The 15,553-nt window shown below is 39.7% G+C and overlaps 1 protein-coding gene across 1 annotated transcript; it reads right to left on the bottom strand.

The window, feature by feature from the left end:
• Nucleotides 1-247: 247 nt before the first annotated feature.
• LOC134202522 (calreticulin) lies at nt 248-13,830 on the bottom strand. The gene is made up of 3 exons (XM_062677528.1): nt 13,570-13,830; nt 13,297-13,401; nt 248-1,959 (listed from the first exon to the last, which is right to left on the bottom strand). Exons 1-3 carry the CDS (start codon nt 13,655-13,657, stop codon nt 932-934), a joined length of 1,221 nt encoding a protein of 406 aa, XP_062533512.1. The 5' UTR covers nt 13,658-13,830; the 3' UTR covers nt 248-931.
• Between the last annotated feature and the right edge of the window lie 1,723 nt (nt 13,831-15,553).

Genomic DNA, 15,553 nt, shown 5'->3' with positions numbered 1-15,553 from the left:
CTAACCTGAGGCGCTACAGCTCGATGGACCATGAAACATTCCCCCAACAATGAGATTGAGTGATTAGAACTAGATAAATCAAACGAGGCATAAGAACCTTATCACTTCTCCTTATTACCTACTTTTTTCCCTGTGGCGGGCTTGAAAAAGAGAAGACTTTTGTTGACCTGTTATCATCGATAGAGAAAATAATAATAAGGGGGCTGAGCAACCATGTCAAGTTTCGGATCCAGTAATGGTAAAGCAATTTAAATTTTCAACCAATTTATTCAGATGTTTTCTTCTTTTTCTTATACTTCTAAAAAGTAATTCAATTTGAATTAAACAAAGAAAAAACTTATATACACGCGCACATCATACACCATAAATCAAGAATTCTTTCTTCTTCATTCAGTCGCAATCACAAAGAGCAGTTAAATGTTGCAATAATGTGTGTGTCCGGGAGTGGTGGTTGTGGTGTCCTTAAATCTTAGTTCCACTCTGCATTCTGGTTCGCGTGTGGAGATTCGCGACAAACAATCTCGACTCGGCATTATTGTTGTTCCTACTACAAATACGGCATTACCCACGGTTACGGTTTTTAAAACGATATTATTCAGACTTATCAAGTTTTTCATTTGTAGCTAAACGGTTGCTGTTCGTTCCTAGTCGCTTCCGCACATTTTGATTCCCAATAGTTTGGTTAGTTAAATTTCGCACGCAAACATAAAACTAAACCGCTACTGACTTGTCTTTCGAAAAATTACCCGGTGACTATTTCAACATAGTCACATTCAACACAGTTGCTATTTTAAAACAACGACAACAAACCAAAGAATTTTTGTTAACGAAAGTAGTTCCTAGGGGATACGAAGATCGAATAAGTTAAGATGATGACGTCCTAAATGCACATCCTGAGAGAGAGAGACGCTAACGTCCAACCTGCTAGCGCTTACAGCTCATCGTGATCGTTGTCAGCCTCAGCCTCTCCTACGGTGTTATCCTCGTCTTCCTCGTCATCGAGATCTTCGTCGTCCTTATCGGCTTCGGCGGCCTTGGCTTCGTCTTCGGCCTTCTTGCGTTCTTCGGCTTCCTGGGCTTCCTTGATTTTCTTTTCACCCTCTTGAGTCTCCTTGAAGGTAGCGGCAGCCTTCTTAGCGGCTTCGACATCGTTGGTGATCATGAAGTTGTCGAAGATAGTACCCGACTTGACTTGCCACAGGTCCAGACCAACGGTGCAGACCTCTTCACGCAAGTACAGGTTCTTGTCTTCGACGTATTCTGGGTTGTCGATTTCTGGATGTACCCAAACTCCCTTGTAGTTGGGGTTGTCGATCTGCTTGGCTTTCCATTCGCCCTTGTATTCGGGGTTGTCGATCATGGGTGGCTCCCATTCGCCGTCCATTTCGTCATCCCAATCGTCAGGCTTGGAGGCATCCGGATCTGGGATGTGCTCTGGTTTGTCCCAGTCTTCGGGCTTGGTGTCATCGGGATCTGGGATGGTGGCACGATCGTCCCAGTCTTCGGGCTTCTTGGCTTCCGGATCCTTGATCTTCTTGGGCGGCAGGAAGTCCCAGTCATCCTCCAGGGAGCCGGATTCAACCTTCTCGTTGTCGATCAGCACCTCGTAGGTGTTGTCCGATTTGACCACCAGGGTGTAGAAGTGCGTGTAGACGTCGTCCTTGCAGCGGATGTCCTTGTTGATCAGGTGGTTCTTGCCCTTGTAGCTGAAGATGACGTGCACCTTTTTGGTACCGGGACCGCAAATGTCAGGCCCGAACATGAGCAGGTAGGGCGAGTCGCCGTGCAGATCCTTCTGGTCGACCTTGCAGTCGAACACCTTCAGGTATCCGCCGCCGCAGTCGATGTTCTGCTCGTGCTTGACGGAGAACTGGACCACCAGGGTGTCGTCCTTGTTCGAGAAGGGGGTGAATTTGGACGACAGGGCGTAGAAGCGGGCATCCTGAGAAGTTTGGAGACCTGTTGCGGAGGGAGAGGCAAAAAACAATGGAAAGTTAGTAATGGACTTTGGAGATGTGTCGAAATTTTAAACTTCGAGCAAAAATAGACAAAGATTAAATATGTTGTACTTATATTTGTAGAAAATCATCTGAAATAAATTTACCTGAATCTAAATGAACATATCAAACATTCAGTTATGCAACGTTGCTTTTTCCGATATTGTGAAACACTGATTGCCCCAATCAGAATGTTTTTCACATAATCGACAAACAAGTTGTACGTAAACATAAAGAAGATGTAATAAAAAAAATGCGTTGAGTGACTTACTTTTCCGCCTACCGGCGGGGTAAAAAAAACGTGCTCATTGCATTACTATGTAGGTATACCATACGGCAGTGTACACAGTGCTGATATACGGGCAATGTGCCGGCTGCAAACAACGATTTTATTTGTTGATATAATTAGGAGCGTGTGGTCTAAAACGATCATGTGACATTATCGATTTTCCTTTCTCATGATTCGAAATTGCGCTCTGAATCCTAGAGGGGATGAACAACAATAAGGAGTGTAAGCAAAGAAAATTCAACTCAGGAGAGATAGCCTCAGACTTTCAGTGATAGAAGATTCATTCGTACTGATCGCATGTGCCACTCTACCCAGAAAGATCGCTGAAAAGGGGTAATTATTACCACTGAATTGGGTCAGGATCGAACTTTTAGCAGAAGATGAGGAGAATTGATCTCTCCCTATTTCATCAAGAATCAAGAGAGTTTTGTTCTAGCGTATTTTTCCAGTAAAGATGCACTAAACAAATGTTCATTAGAGGAAAGGGGGTAAGATGGCCACCCTAAGCGATAATCTTTGTAAAATAGTGAAACTCCTTCGAATTCTGCCTTTGACATAAGCATCAATAAGCACTGATTAATGACGTTTCAATATCTTATGAACTGCTTAGATAAAAGGTGTTTTTATGATTTATCATATGGGGCGACATGGCCACCCCCTCAGGGCAAGACGGGCCTGGACCAGAAATTATGTCATATTCCATGTTGATTTGTTGACCTCTGGCGCTACGAAAATATCTGAATTTGCCTGAAACTAATGTCTATGGTTAAAACTATATCCGTTGTTTAAATCATCTCTTATTCAGGCAGAAACTATTTTGATAATTTTTGAAATGCTTTTAAGGGTTAGGCGGCTCATAATCCTGGAGATGACCTTGTTCGTAATGCAGTTGGCAATACCGCCCCAAGTCGACGTATATCCTTATACGTATATGTGGGCTTCATGGTTGTGCGGTTAGCGACGTCAATCGCATAAGCGCATGTGCTGTGGAGTGTGGGTTCGATTCCCGCCCTGGTAAGGAGAAAACTTTTCGTGATAGAAAAATTCTCCACTGGTCCACTGGGTGTTATGTGTCCTGTCCGTTGTCTCATGTTAGGTGTTAAAGTGTTCAGTCTGTACGACCTCTGGTCGAAGACGGTGTTCCTGTCTTTTATATCCAAAATAGTTATATCCTATCGATCATAATTACTGTAAATCTTCTCAAATTAATAATGTAGATAGGCTATAGTTATATAAAAGCCTTGGTAAAAATCAATTTGTGCTGAAAAATGAGTAATTTTGGCTTCAAACCTTAAATTATGTAACTACAAAATTATAAGAAAATTTGAATTTTAACTAAACCATTTAAAATCAAGAACAAGTGAGGTTGTTAAAGTCCTTTTTTCTGTTGTATAGCCGTTTTACATTAATGTTAGTAATATAATTATTGTTAACCATCCCTCGTAATAATAATGTGAATATAATGCTCACTTAAGTCATACTCAACGTTGGCTGTCTTGCCCTATATGGCGATCTTGCCCCACTTACCTCTATATAGTGATTATTTTTTTGGGTTGAAAATCGTACTAAAGTGACAGAACGGTTTATGTTTTAACACCCTCCTAGTGATGTTTTTAGTGTCCACGTGTCATGGGAGTTGATCCCCATGCATTTTTCAAGGGGAGGGCGGGGGGGGGGGGGGGTGTTTGCGTTTTCCTAGCCAAAATTCCCTAAATCCCGCCCCTTTAAAAATGAATGAGGAACCAAATCCCGTGACACGTTTTCCGCACTGTAAACCAGCCTTTCAAGTCGGTGTGGGCATTAGAGAGATAAAAAAACAATTTAAAAAAAAATGTCAAAAGACAAATGCGAAAAGAGGAATATGGTTGGCGCATGTGAATAACTATGAATTAATTCACAGTCCTTTTTTCGAAATTGATTCAAATGACGCTAAAGGTAGTCTCACTTCTCTCACATGTGCTTCCAAAAAGGCCCACGCCTATGGAAGCTCCTGAATTGTTAACTAGCCTTAAATTACGTGAGGACCGAAATCCGACCAAATTTTCACTCGGTTAGAAACTGCCCTAAACTCGATTTTGTTTGCTGATTTATAAATTATTATTATTTTTATACTGTCGTTTTCTACAGTGGATGATTTCGAAATATTCTGAATTATTCAGAAAGACTTTGAATGATTCTTAATATTTCGAAAGAATCAAACGATTGAAAAATATGTCGTAAAGCAGATTAAAGAAAAATAGAATTAACCTTCTTTGCAAGAGTTAAAAAAAAACTCGAAAATGAACTTATAATCTGAAAAATAGAATGTCTGTCCCTGCGCTTCATTTGATTGACGTTGAAGCGTGACCTGATTTTCAGGATATAAATACTTACCTACCGAGTTACCGGTTTTGTTCAATCCACTATTGAAATTGGCCAAATTTCAATTTCATTTTGGAGCTCTTTGGCAGAATCAATGAAAAAACGGGACAAATTGAGGATTTTTTTGTATTACGACGGGACAGCACAATAAGGTCTAAAAAACGGGACTGTCCCGTTAAATACGGTACGTATGATCAGCCTAGTCCGAAGCCAAGTCAAAATTGAACATTTGGTTCTTCCCTGTCCTAAGCTGTAAGCTTCCTTGCGATTCGAAGCTGAACCAATGATAAGAGTCTGTTGATTAGGTTTCGTTTACTTTCAAAGTTAAAAATTGTGTCTCAAATGCCGAAACCCAAAAAGTGCAATTCGATTCTTAGTGAAGAACACAATGAAACATAATTAAAAAAAAACATATTTCAACATAAAATGGAAAGTAAACAAGTGACCGAATAGTCCCCAACTCAATTGGAGACGACTCAGTGCTTAGCCATGCACTTCATCACGACGTCAACTTTAATCAAAACTTCAGGTATTGATGCGGAACCATCATACTTCTTTCTCGCTCCGATGGAGGTAGGAGACGGGAGGAGAGTTTGGGGGTTCATCCTCCCCCCCCCCCCAAGCCAAATTTTTCAATGGGTAAGGTCTTGCCATTACAACCCGGAAACTTTCTGATCATTTTTGGAAGGTACAGGCGATTAGTCGACTTCAAGTGAACAGAAGCATTAATCTTCATTTCTCCGGGGTTTTGTGGAATGCTATTATCTGTTTATAGGCTGTTCTGGAGGGGCCCTCCTTAGCCGTGCGGTAAGACGCGCGGCTACAAAGCAAGACCATGCTGAGGGTGGCTGGGTTCGATTCCCGGTGCCGGTCTAGACAATTTTCGGCTTGGAAATTGTCTCGACTATCCTGGGCATAAAAGTATCATCGTGTTAGCCTCATGATATACAAATGCAAAAATGGTTACTTGGCTTAGAAACCTCGCAGTTAATAACTGTGGAAGTGCTTAAGTAAACACTAAGCTGCGAGGCGGCTCTGTCCCAGTGTGGGGATGATGTAATGCCAATAAGAAGAAGAAGGCTGTTCTGGATTGTAACTCAATTTGTCAACAACAACGAGACACTGAAGACGAGCATACCTTTAATGAAAAAAAAAAATACTACTATAAATAGCTACAATCAAATTGTGGAGTTGAACGAAAAATGTTTAATATATGATCTAGATTTGATCGTGTGAGATTGACCTTCCGGAACTCCCATGATACTGAGTATCGTATGCTGGTCTATGTTGTGTTCAACAAACGCCTTTACTTTCATTTCATGTTTCAAATATTTTTGCCCGATAATCCCGATGAATCAACGAATCTATAACATTTTGTTCGAAAACAGTTTTCATTGATTCCTTGCAAAACATTTTGAAAATGGGCTACTGGAGTTACTCAAATAAATAATTCAATATGTATTAAAGTTTTATAAAAAAAGTCCATCAAAATCCAAGGAGACCCAGTGTTTGTAGAATCATTCTCAATATTAAGACCGTGAACTCAACGAAAGTTAAGAAGATCATCAAAGCACTCCCAACAACAGCATCTACCGGCTACGACGAGATTCTACTTAAAATTTTCAAGCAATTTAACGAAGAATTGTCAGAAAACATATGCGACATCATCAATGCTTCGATTCGTCAATCTCAAATACCAAGTGCTCTAAAACTGTCAAAAGTAGTTGCAATTCCGAAAGGCACTATTTCAACTATGGGTTCTCGGACTTTAGATCCATTTCTATTCCTTGCGTAGTCGACAAAATTTTGCAACGAATAGTCAATGAACAGCTCATGGAACATCTCGACCATCATCGTTTGCTTTCGCCATACCAATACGGATTTCGTCCTAAGTCTAACACTCAGCTTGTTCGATGTCGTTTCAACAATTCAAACATTATGTGACCAAAAGCAGAAGGTTGTTGCCGTTTTTTTTAGACCTTAGTAAAGCTTCCGATACATACTGCTCCGTCGTTTGAATGAACTTGGGGTAAGAGGAAATAGTTGCAAGTGGTTTGGAGATTTCCTTTGTCACCGCAAACAGTACCTCTCCGATAAATGCATCAATAGTACAGAACGTATCATTGACATTGGAGTTGTTCAAGGTAGCACGCTAGGCCCAACGTTGTTTAACTGCTACGTTAATAACTTGAAGGACCTACATCTGAACGGAATGCTATTTATGTACGCCGATGATATAGTGCTTACTGCTTATATATAGTGGAACACTCTGTGAAGAACTTCAGCAGTTAATCAACCAAGATCTGAAAGTTTTGGGTAAGTTGATGAATCAGCACAAGCTCACGGTCAATATCACCAAAACCAAATACATGTTGTTGAATGTACCACGAACAAGCAATATCGTTGCTTCATACGGAAATAACACAATTGAAAGAGTATACTCTTTCCAATATTTGGGAGTACTTCTAGATGAACAGCTTAAATGGAATGAACACATCAACAAGCTGAACTCTAAGCTTGCCCAGATCGCTGGTATTTCCAGGAAAATTTCAGATCTTGTGCCATTAGCAACGAAACGAAATCTGTATTTCTCTCTATTTCATAGTCATCTTACCTACGGAATACTAGTTTAGGGCACTGCAAACAAAACTTCACTGAAAGCCTTTTAAACTATCCAGAATAAGGCAATACAGAATTTGTTTGGCTATCATCGGAGAACATCAACGGCATTCATCCACTCACAGCACAACATATTGACCGTTAACAGCGTGCATTCCAGCGCAGCTTGCACACATGTCCACCGAATCCTAAATCGTGATATTTATACAAATACAACAATTAATCGATTCCATGAGCAACACAATCATCGCACCAGAGAAAGAGACCGCCTAATATCAACCAGACAGAACACGACAACATTTGGTCAAAACTCTGCCTTGAATAAAGCAATTAGTTTGTACAACGATCTTCAGCTAGATTTAAAACTTCTCCCACCAAATAGTTTTAAATTTAAATAGAAAGCAATGCTTTTAAATAACCAGTTCCACGAATAATCCTGTTCTTGTTTTGTTATATTTATTATACAGTAATGTAATTAGTTTGTTCACATACAATGATGATATTCGAAGATGTAATGTTTTTTCTTGCACATCAATGTAATTCTTAAGTGTATGTCTCTATTTCTTTTTATTTTTTAGTAAGTCACCACGAGCCCAAGGCTCATCGACAAATAAAACATTTAAATAAATAAATGAATAAAGTGAAGGTATGGTTTCCAGAAATCGGTTTTGAAGAAATCTTTCAAGGCTAATTTTTGGCGTAATTTCTTGCGTTTCGAATTCTGAAAATGCTTACAACATTCTGTAACAATGATCCCAATAAATGTAATAATTGTCTAGTTCCATGATTTATCATATTTCCTGGTTATTCGTCAATTCGGCGTCCTTCTGGAAGATCCGAAACATCATTGAACTTCTTTTTATGGACCTTATTGGCCATCGGAGGTCCTACGGAAGATTTGGGCATACGTAAAAGTGAAAAGTTCATAAAACTCTTCCGTCTTTGAAAAACGAATGATTGTCGGAGTCCGTTCTCATGAATCTGAGTGGCAAGCGGAATTCCTCCGGAAAATCCTAATCCTCCGTAAAAGTGGCTAATAATTCATGATAATCAGAGCGCAATTTTGTTCAAATCTTTCCATTATCGTACTCTGAGTAACAAATGATTGTCGTAACCCCTTCTCACGGACTTGTTATGCTCTGGAATTTCAAAATCCTCTGCTATTATAGACATTTCATAAAAGTTATGATGGCACTTTCAACAAATATTCAATTATTAACTATGCTCATCAAAATTCTTTTTTGCAAACCTTTGGACTTACGGGTACCGTAGACTATTTTTAATTTTAGCTTCGTTTGTTTGTTAATCGATCAATTTAAAAATGGTTTGAACGTCATTTATTGTTACTTAGAAATTCAAAATAAAAGCAAACTCCGTCATTCTGAATGAAGTCAAGTTTCACCAGTAGCTGTTCGGAAATGTTCCAATCTCCATCTCAATGAACATATGTTCATCTTATCGCGAAACAAAGGAATACGGCACCAATTTCGTTGCTTCTTTCGCTGCAAACATGCGTGCTAACTACTGAAAAAAAATCACAGAAATAAGAAACAAATCAAATACCTTTCCATTGCTTTGTTATTGATGGGATGAACATCGGAGCCATGAGATGAAGTTCAGGAGCCGTTCCCATAATTATTTATATTCTTTTTATAATTTTCAGATATTTCAGAGCTAATTTAAAATCTAACTATCAATTTAATCTGAATTTTCTGAATTGTATAAAATGGTATGATTTCAAAGAATCTTATTTTTACAAATATCGAATTGTTTAATCGAATATCTTAGGCGGGAAAAAATGAGAATTGAGATAATTGATAAACATAGAGCAAAAGGAAAAAGAGGGTCAGAACAATAATATTGGTAAAAATAATTAGTATTAGAATCTCTTCAATTAAAAAAAATATAAATTGATATTAGAAACTTAAAAAAACACCTAAATAATGAAAAAAAGATTTTGCCAGATTTTTAATTTGTAGCATAACAAACTTTTCCCAAAAAATAGTGGCAACCCTGGCCAAGACGAACCTCTTCCTCTCGAACCTAACCCGACTCTAATCAATTCCGCATGAATTCGTGGCAAGTGCAGAGGTTTATTCGGCTTGCAGTGGGCGAGTGATTGCATCATCATTTCCTTCCCCTTTCCTACTTTGACTTGTATTCTGACGTATGTATTCTGGCACCTGCCAGTGTTGGTCATAATAAACTAGCAACTACGAATCAAGCTCAAGCTCAAGCTCAAAAAAATTAAAGATTCTGGATTTTTTTAAGAGACGCGAAGCATGCTGAACTGCCCATGATTTCATAGTTGACGTAACAACCATTGCACTTTCGCATGTATTTCGAATAATATAGGGAAGAGACAAACATCGCAAATTTAAAACATTTCAACTCGTAAACACTTAAATGAGAGTTGGAATAAACAACGTATGGATGTTGCGTGGTTGAATATTCCTTATAAACGCGTAATAAGTTGAATTCGCTGAATTTTCAAATGGTTGATACGTCAACTATGAAATCATGGGCAGTGAAGGTGACTGATATCAAATAGGTCTATACGGTCTGAAAAGTTTTTGAGTGGGAAATTTTTTCGCCTTTCCGAAGCATAGAAATCGTACACCTTAAAAATCTGAAAGTGTTTGAATGGATGCTAAGCTAATTCCGCCGTATTTCCGCCTTTCGTTAGAGTCCCGCGCAAATTGTAATTCATGGGTGGAGAGAAAGTCTGATTAATTGGGACCTTCAAGGTCATTGAGAACCTAGGAGAGCTGACGCATTGCAAAAAAGCTTTAAGCAGTCGTCAAAGACTACAACTGGGTCGATCCCGGCTTTAATCTAAAACAAAAGTGCTCATGTTGCGGATTGTCTTATAGCGCTGATGGTGTCCAATTGGTTTCAGATGTACGCAGAGCTAGTGGATGCGGGTATTCACCCAATTAGCATCAGTATCATGATATATCATCGCCATCAGCGAGCAATTGAAGCTGCCATTTCGTCCGGAACAAGGCTAAAGAGTTTTCAATCCTGGAAACATGACTGCAGCACAACAATTCGTGGTTCCACAAAAACTAAACTTTTGAAAGAGCGGCTCGAAACTCGCTAAACGAGGAGTAGGAATGGAGATTCTGATAAAAAACGAAATGTCTTATTCCAAGCTGAAAACTTTGATCCGGGCTATGTATAATTTTTTTGGGGATCTCGGTTAAGATAAAACCGACATCAGTACACTTCTTCGCAATGCAGGTTCAGACAAGTTTTTCCTGGTGCGCAGCACAGAATGTGGGACTACACCAAAACTTACAAAGCATGTCAAATTCTGCACCAATGTCAATGTAACAGGACGAACTGTTGCCGGACCACCAGCCCGTAACATTCCTAAATCGAAACCGACACCAGTAGCCTCGACGATAAGACTTTATCTGCTACTACGATCAGGTGAACTGGAATACGTTCACTCGAAAAATCAAAGTTATAGTTAGTTAAGGCGGCTGAGGGATTTGTCCAAAGAAGAAGAACATCCCCGAAGCTGTTGATTTGGCTGAGGAATGTGCGGCGCAGATAGCATTTTGAAGAATCGGAAGTCTCCCGGGCAGGACGAGAACCGAAACACTTGGTTCAAGCACTTGTTAAGAAAAGAACTGGTCGTTCTGACCAAGATTTTCAACGTGTGTCTGACCATGGGCTACTTTCCAGCGCGATAGAATCACGCTAATGCATTTTTAATCCGAAGGGGAACAAAGACATCACAAATTCACGTAACTATCGATTGATAAGCAGCCCAAGCAAAATCTTCGAGAGGGTAAACCCAGCCCGCATAAACCGTCACCTAGAGGTGGAGGAAGTCATTTCACCCCAGGCAGTTTGGTTTTAAAAAGGGGACATTCCACGTTGATACATCACGCTCGATGATGAGAAAGTTTATGACTCCGTATGGCAGAACGCCGTGATGTACAAACTCTTCCGCTCTGATCTTCAGTTCTATCTGGTTAAAATTATTCAGTAATTCCTGTCGAAGCCGTTACGAAGCACTCCAGCGTTCCAAGAATCTCTTTAGCATTGCATAGTTGCGCAGCTTTAGCCCTCCTCCGTCAACATATGTGATATTAGCCTTAAGACAATTTGACATCTAGGCAGGGGTTTTCTCCTTAATATTAACGGTTTTTTCTTGATTAAGCTCATTCAATGATAATTGAGCAATTCTCAGCTGAGGGGTTATCCAAAACTTGTAATCATAAAATAGTGTAATAGCATTGTTGAAATAAATGAATAAATAAATAAAAGAATAAAAATGATCAAACTTAAAATTAAATGCGTTTAGTATGGTTAATCACAAGCAGTTTTTGAGCACCTATCCTTTTTTTTGGTTGACACACGTCAACTTAGGCAAATTTTGTTTCGTTTTGAACTATCCCAGAACATGTGATTTTATACAGTGAATCTTCTATCATCTGACCCAAAAAACTAATTAGTAAGAGAATGTTAAGTGCGGAACCGCGTCTCTGCATTATTGCAATACATTCGCGAACGTTCTTCGTAAACGCACATCAGATTGGGGAAATTATCCGAAGGATCGCCAAGCCTGAAAATTGGAAAGCCAACGAGCGGTTGCGAATGCCAGAGATAATCTGATCACTGGTGTCCATTGCTCCATGTCGATGACGATTAATAATAATTGGAGTCCGTTACTGTATCAAACCATTAGGTTTCAAGCACAGATGATATCATGTAGTGCCTAATTCCCAAACTCATTTTCTCTTATCTCCTATAAGTACAACAGTTTTCCATTTTCAGCGAAATTTGTTTTCAAAACTTGAAATATTTGAAAATTAATTTTAAACATAAATTGAAAATAATTCTCGCTGTTTGCAATTTCCCCATTTCGATCTACTGATAAGACCAACAAATAGAATAGAATCTAATCAATGCCTATCTGCAAGTCACATCGGATGAGTAACATTACTTGATTACAAAAGGAATCCAAGTGCGCAGTTCAGACCACTTCCCCCAAATATTAACGTCTATTGATTGGTGATTGCATTGGTTGGTAGAAAGCGTTCCCTTCCATTATCATAGCACCACAAAGCACAATATGCACTGGTTTTATTGACTCCTAATTTAACTTATCTGCTGGTTCTAATGAGGTCTGTACGTACAAAGTCATAATGTCCATCCTCATTAGGACCAGCAGTCAGCAGTAGAAGACCACTCATATACACACAGACGTGAAAGGGGCAGTCAACCAATTCGAATATGTGCCTACTTTGGCTGGGACGGCTTTACCTCTGCGCTACAGACACGTCATGCGTTCGAATCGAAGTAAGCTCTGGTGTGGCGATTGGCGATAAAGGGAGTGGTGCCTTCTGCCGCCTGCTTTTACTGTGACGATTTTGCTATAGAGTAGTATGCATGTGGGATACTCTTCCTTGGTTCTATACCGTTTCAGAATGTTTGCGTGTATTAGTTACCGCGCACCTTCTTGCTGGTGGTTTTGCCAGGTTGGCGAACGAAGCATTGTTTTTGGTTTTACCCTAGGGTGGAAACCACAACATTAAAGAACATTATGCGAGGTAGCATTCGTTCTACGTGGCGTTTCAGCAGGCGAAGTGGAGTTTCTTGTTTGAGAAAAGCCGGAAAGCTGAAGATGGAAGATGGCAAACACGCACACAAACACTAAAGACTGTGATGTGATCAGTCTGATATGAACAGATTGAAGATTGCGATATTTGAGCCATAATTGAAGGAAACATACCGGTTTTTCATTATGCAATTTAGAATTTTGAAGTTGATTTACTTTCTGGATATGTTAAATCACGTTTGTTCTGTTTCAGAAGCATTTTCGCATTAGGAAGGAAGTGCGTTTCTAGGTGACCTACTAACTGTGACACTTAATATTAGCTGCGTGATTCACAAAGTGACACGTAGGTGCCAATCAAGAGATCACACATAATCTTCAAAGCACCGTTAGAGGACATACTAATATGTATCAAGTTTGCTCGAAATTTCTTTGGATAGTAATGCTAGTTCATTCACCTTTGTCGTTTTCTTCATCGTTGAAGAACTTTCCGGCAGTTTGGACGAATTTTCCGTACTCTACTCCCTTGTGCTCGCTCTGAACCCAGTTCTTTTCCCACGAATCTGAAAATAGATAAATTCAAAACAGACGATTATTAACTACGCTTGTTTGACGCAATAACGAGATTCGGCTAACTAACGGTCATTTAATTAGCCAAAAAATCTAACTTTAGCTGGCTAATGAATGGCACACATCTAAGCAATCATTGCTGCAATGGATGCAACACTTACCATCTTTGAAGGTTTCCTCGAAGTAAACTTCGGCCGCTACCAGGGCGACCACCGATAGGACGGCCAACACTTTGCCGAACGAATGCATCCTCAGGGATATTCCTACGAGACACGCACTCAAATTGCACTAAATTAGTATCACTTTTTTTTTCTCGACCCCACACCCCACCGAGGCGAACTAGAAGCACTATATTCAGAGACGGCGTGTGCGCGTCCGTTCCGGTTGAATTTCCAACTACCAATGATTGAGTCGTGCCCGGTGCGACCGCTTGATTATATGTATGCCGGCGACGTTGGACCTGCGCTTCACGGTTTCGAACTTGGGTTCCTGGCTAGAAGCCCACCGCGCGATGGTGCTGCCTCTGGTGACGTGTGAGCGCAAGTTCACTCCACAGAATGAGAAGCGACTTTTGTTTTGGATTGGCCTCTCGCTCGTTACCGGGGCTGCAATGAATGGATGAGCGCGATGGTAGACGTGGAACGTAGCGCGGTTCTTAGTTTGAAAGGGCTGACGATACGATTTTCGACGCGGTGTCTATTTCAGTCGTATTGAAAATTTTACATGTCATTCGTGTGGGAACGTCCACAAATTACGTAACGCTTAGAGGGGAAGGGGGGGGGGGTTGAGTGAAGTGTGACGATCCATACAAAATTTTCCGAAGTTCGATACAAAAAGTGTGACATAGAGGGGAGGTGGCTGAAAAAGTCCATTTTTGTGTTACGTATTAATGGATGTTCCCTGTTCAAATAAATACATTCGCATACAATGTTGGCAAATGAAAAAGAATTGTCGAAAAAGTTAAATATTTAGTCACATATAGTTGTTTGAACTGTCCAAACACAGAATGAAATATCCAATATTTTCACATTTGGAATTTATGTCATTCTATAGTGTACTGAAGGCTATATAAAATCACTCTAAAAATGATGTTTTGAAGGGAATCCTACTCAGACTCATAAGCTTCAATGGACGGTCCACGTGACTTCAGTAGGTCATCTAACTTGGAAGCGTATTCTATAACTAAATATGTACATCCATTCAACTCCTTCAAACCATTTAGTCAATTGAATTCACTCAAAAAAGTGTATTGTAATTGACTCAAATTGTTATGCCTATTCTAAATTTCCAGTCTCAAAATCAAGCCTTAATTGAAGCACGCCAATTCCAAACGATCACGTACCCACAAGTGAATGGATACGCTTTTCTACAAAGAAATGGCTAATTTTTACTTAAATAATCTAATTATGCTAATTAGGTCCGATCGAGAAAGAATCGAAAGTTATCACACCCAGGTTAACATGTACCGCCTTTACCCCATCTGCCAAATGGATGACTCTGATTGGTGCGCGTCGCACCAATCAGAGAGCGACGTGTTCCCGATGATGTTCGAATCCGTGCTTACGTGGGGTGGCGCTCGAAGCGGCAAAAATCGATTCGCTAAATTTGCTAAATTCGAATAGATGAAGAGTGTGTTGGTGCGTTTAAAAGGCATTTCACCGATTGCACCAATCGAATATAAACGGTTCGAACATACCAAAGATTTGAAATGCAGTAGCATGTGATTATTCCAATTGGAATCCATCAAACAGTATCGATGTCGGCATGCGTGTATTTATTCCTACAATAATGCGTTATCGCTTAGTCTGTCGAGACACCACATTCAAATAGGCGGTCTTTTCCTTATTCATATGTGAGACATGACTAATATTCAGAAAACTAGTTCGGGTGAGAGGAAACTTTGGTGTAAATTAGAACAAACTTCACATTAAGGTCGCTCTTCAAACATTTATTCTTGAGAATGAAACTTATAGCCAACTAATTAACCAAAATCAGCTATTTAGAATTCATTGAAATATGCTTAATTTCAATATTACTAAAAACGAGACAGGGAGCTGACAATGATAACACTGCAATGTAAGACAAATTCAAATACCTTGTTGTCGTGTTGGGCATGTCTATATGGAAATTATTTTCTAAAAGGTG

The sequence above is a fragment of the Armigeres subalbatus genome, chromosome 1 (assembly GCF_024139115.2).
Source record: "Armigeres subalbatus isolate Guangzhou_Male chromosome 1, GZ_Asu_2, whole genome shotgun sequence".
In the NCBI taxonomy this organism is placed as follows: domain Eukaryota; kingdom Metazoa; phylum Arthropoda; class Insecta; order Diptera; family Culicidae; genus Armigeres; species Armigeres subalbatus.
The sequence above is the reverse complement of the archived record's forward strand: the minus strand, read 5'-3'. Positions and strand labels throughout refer to the sequence as shown.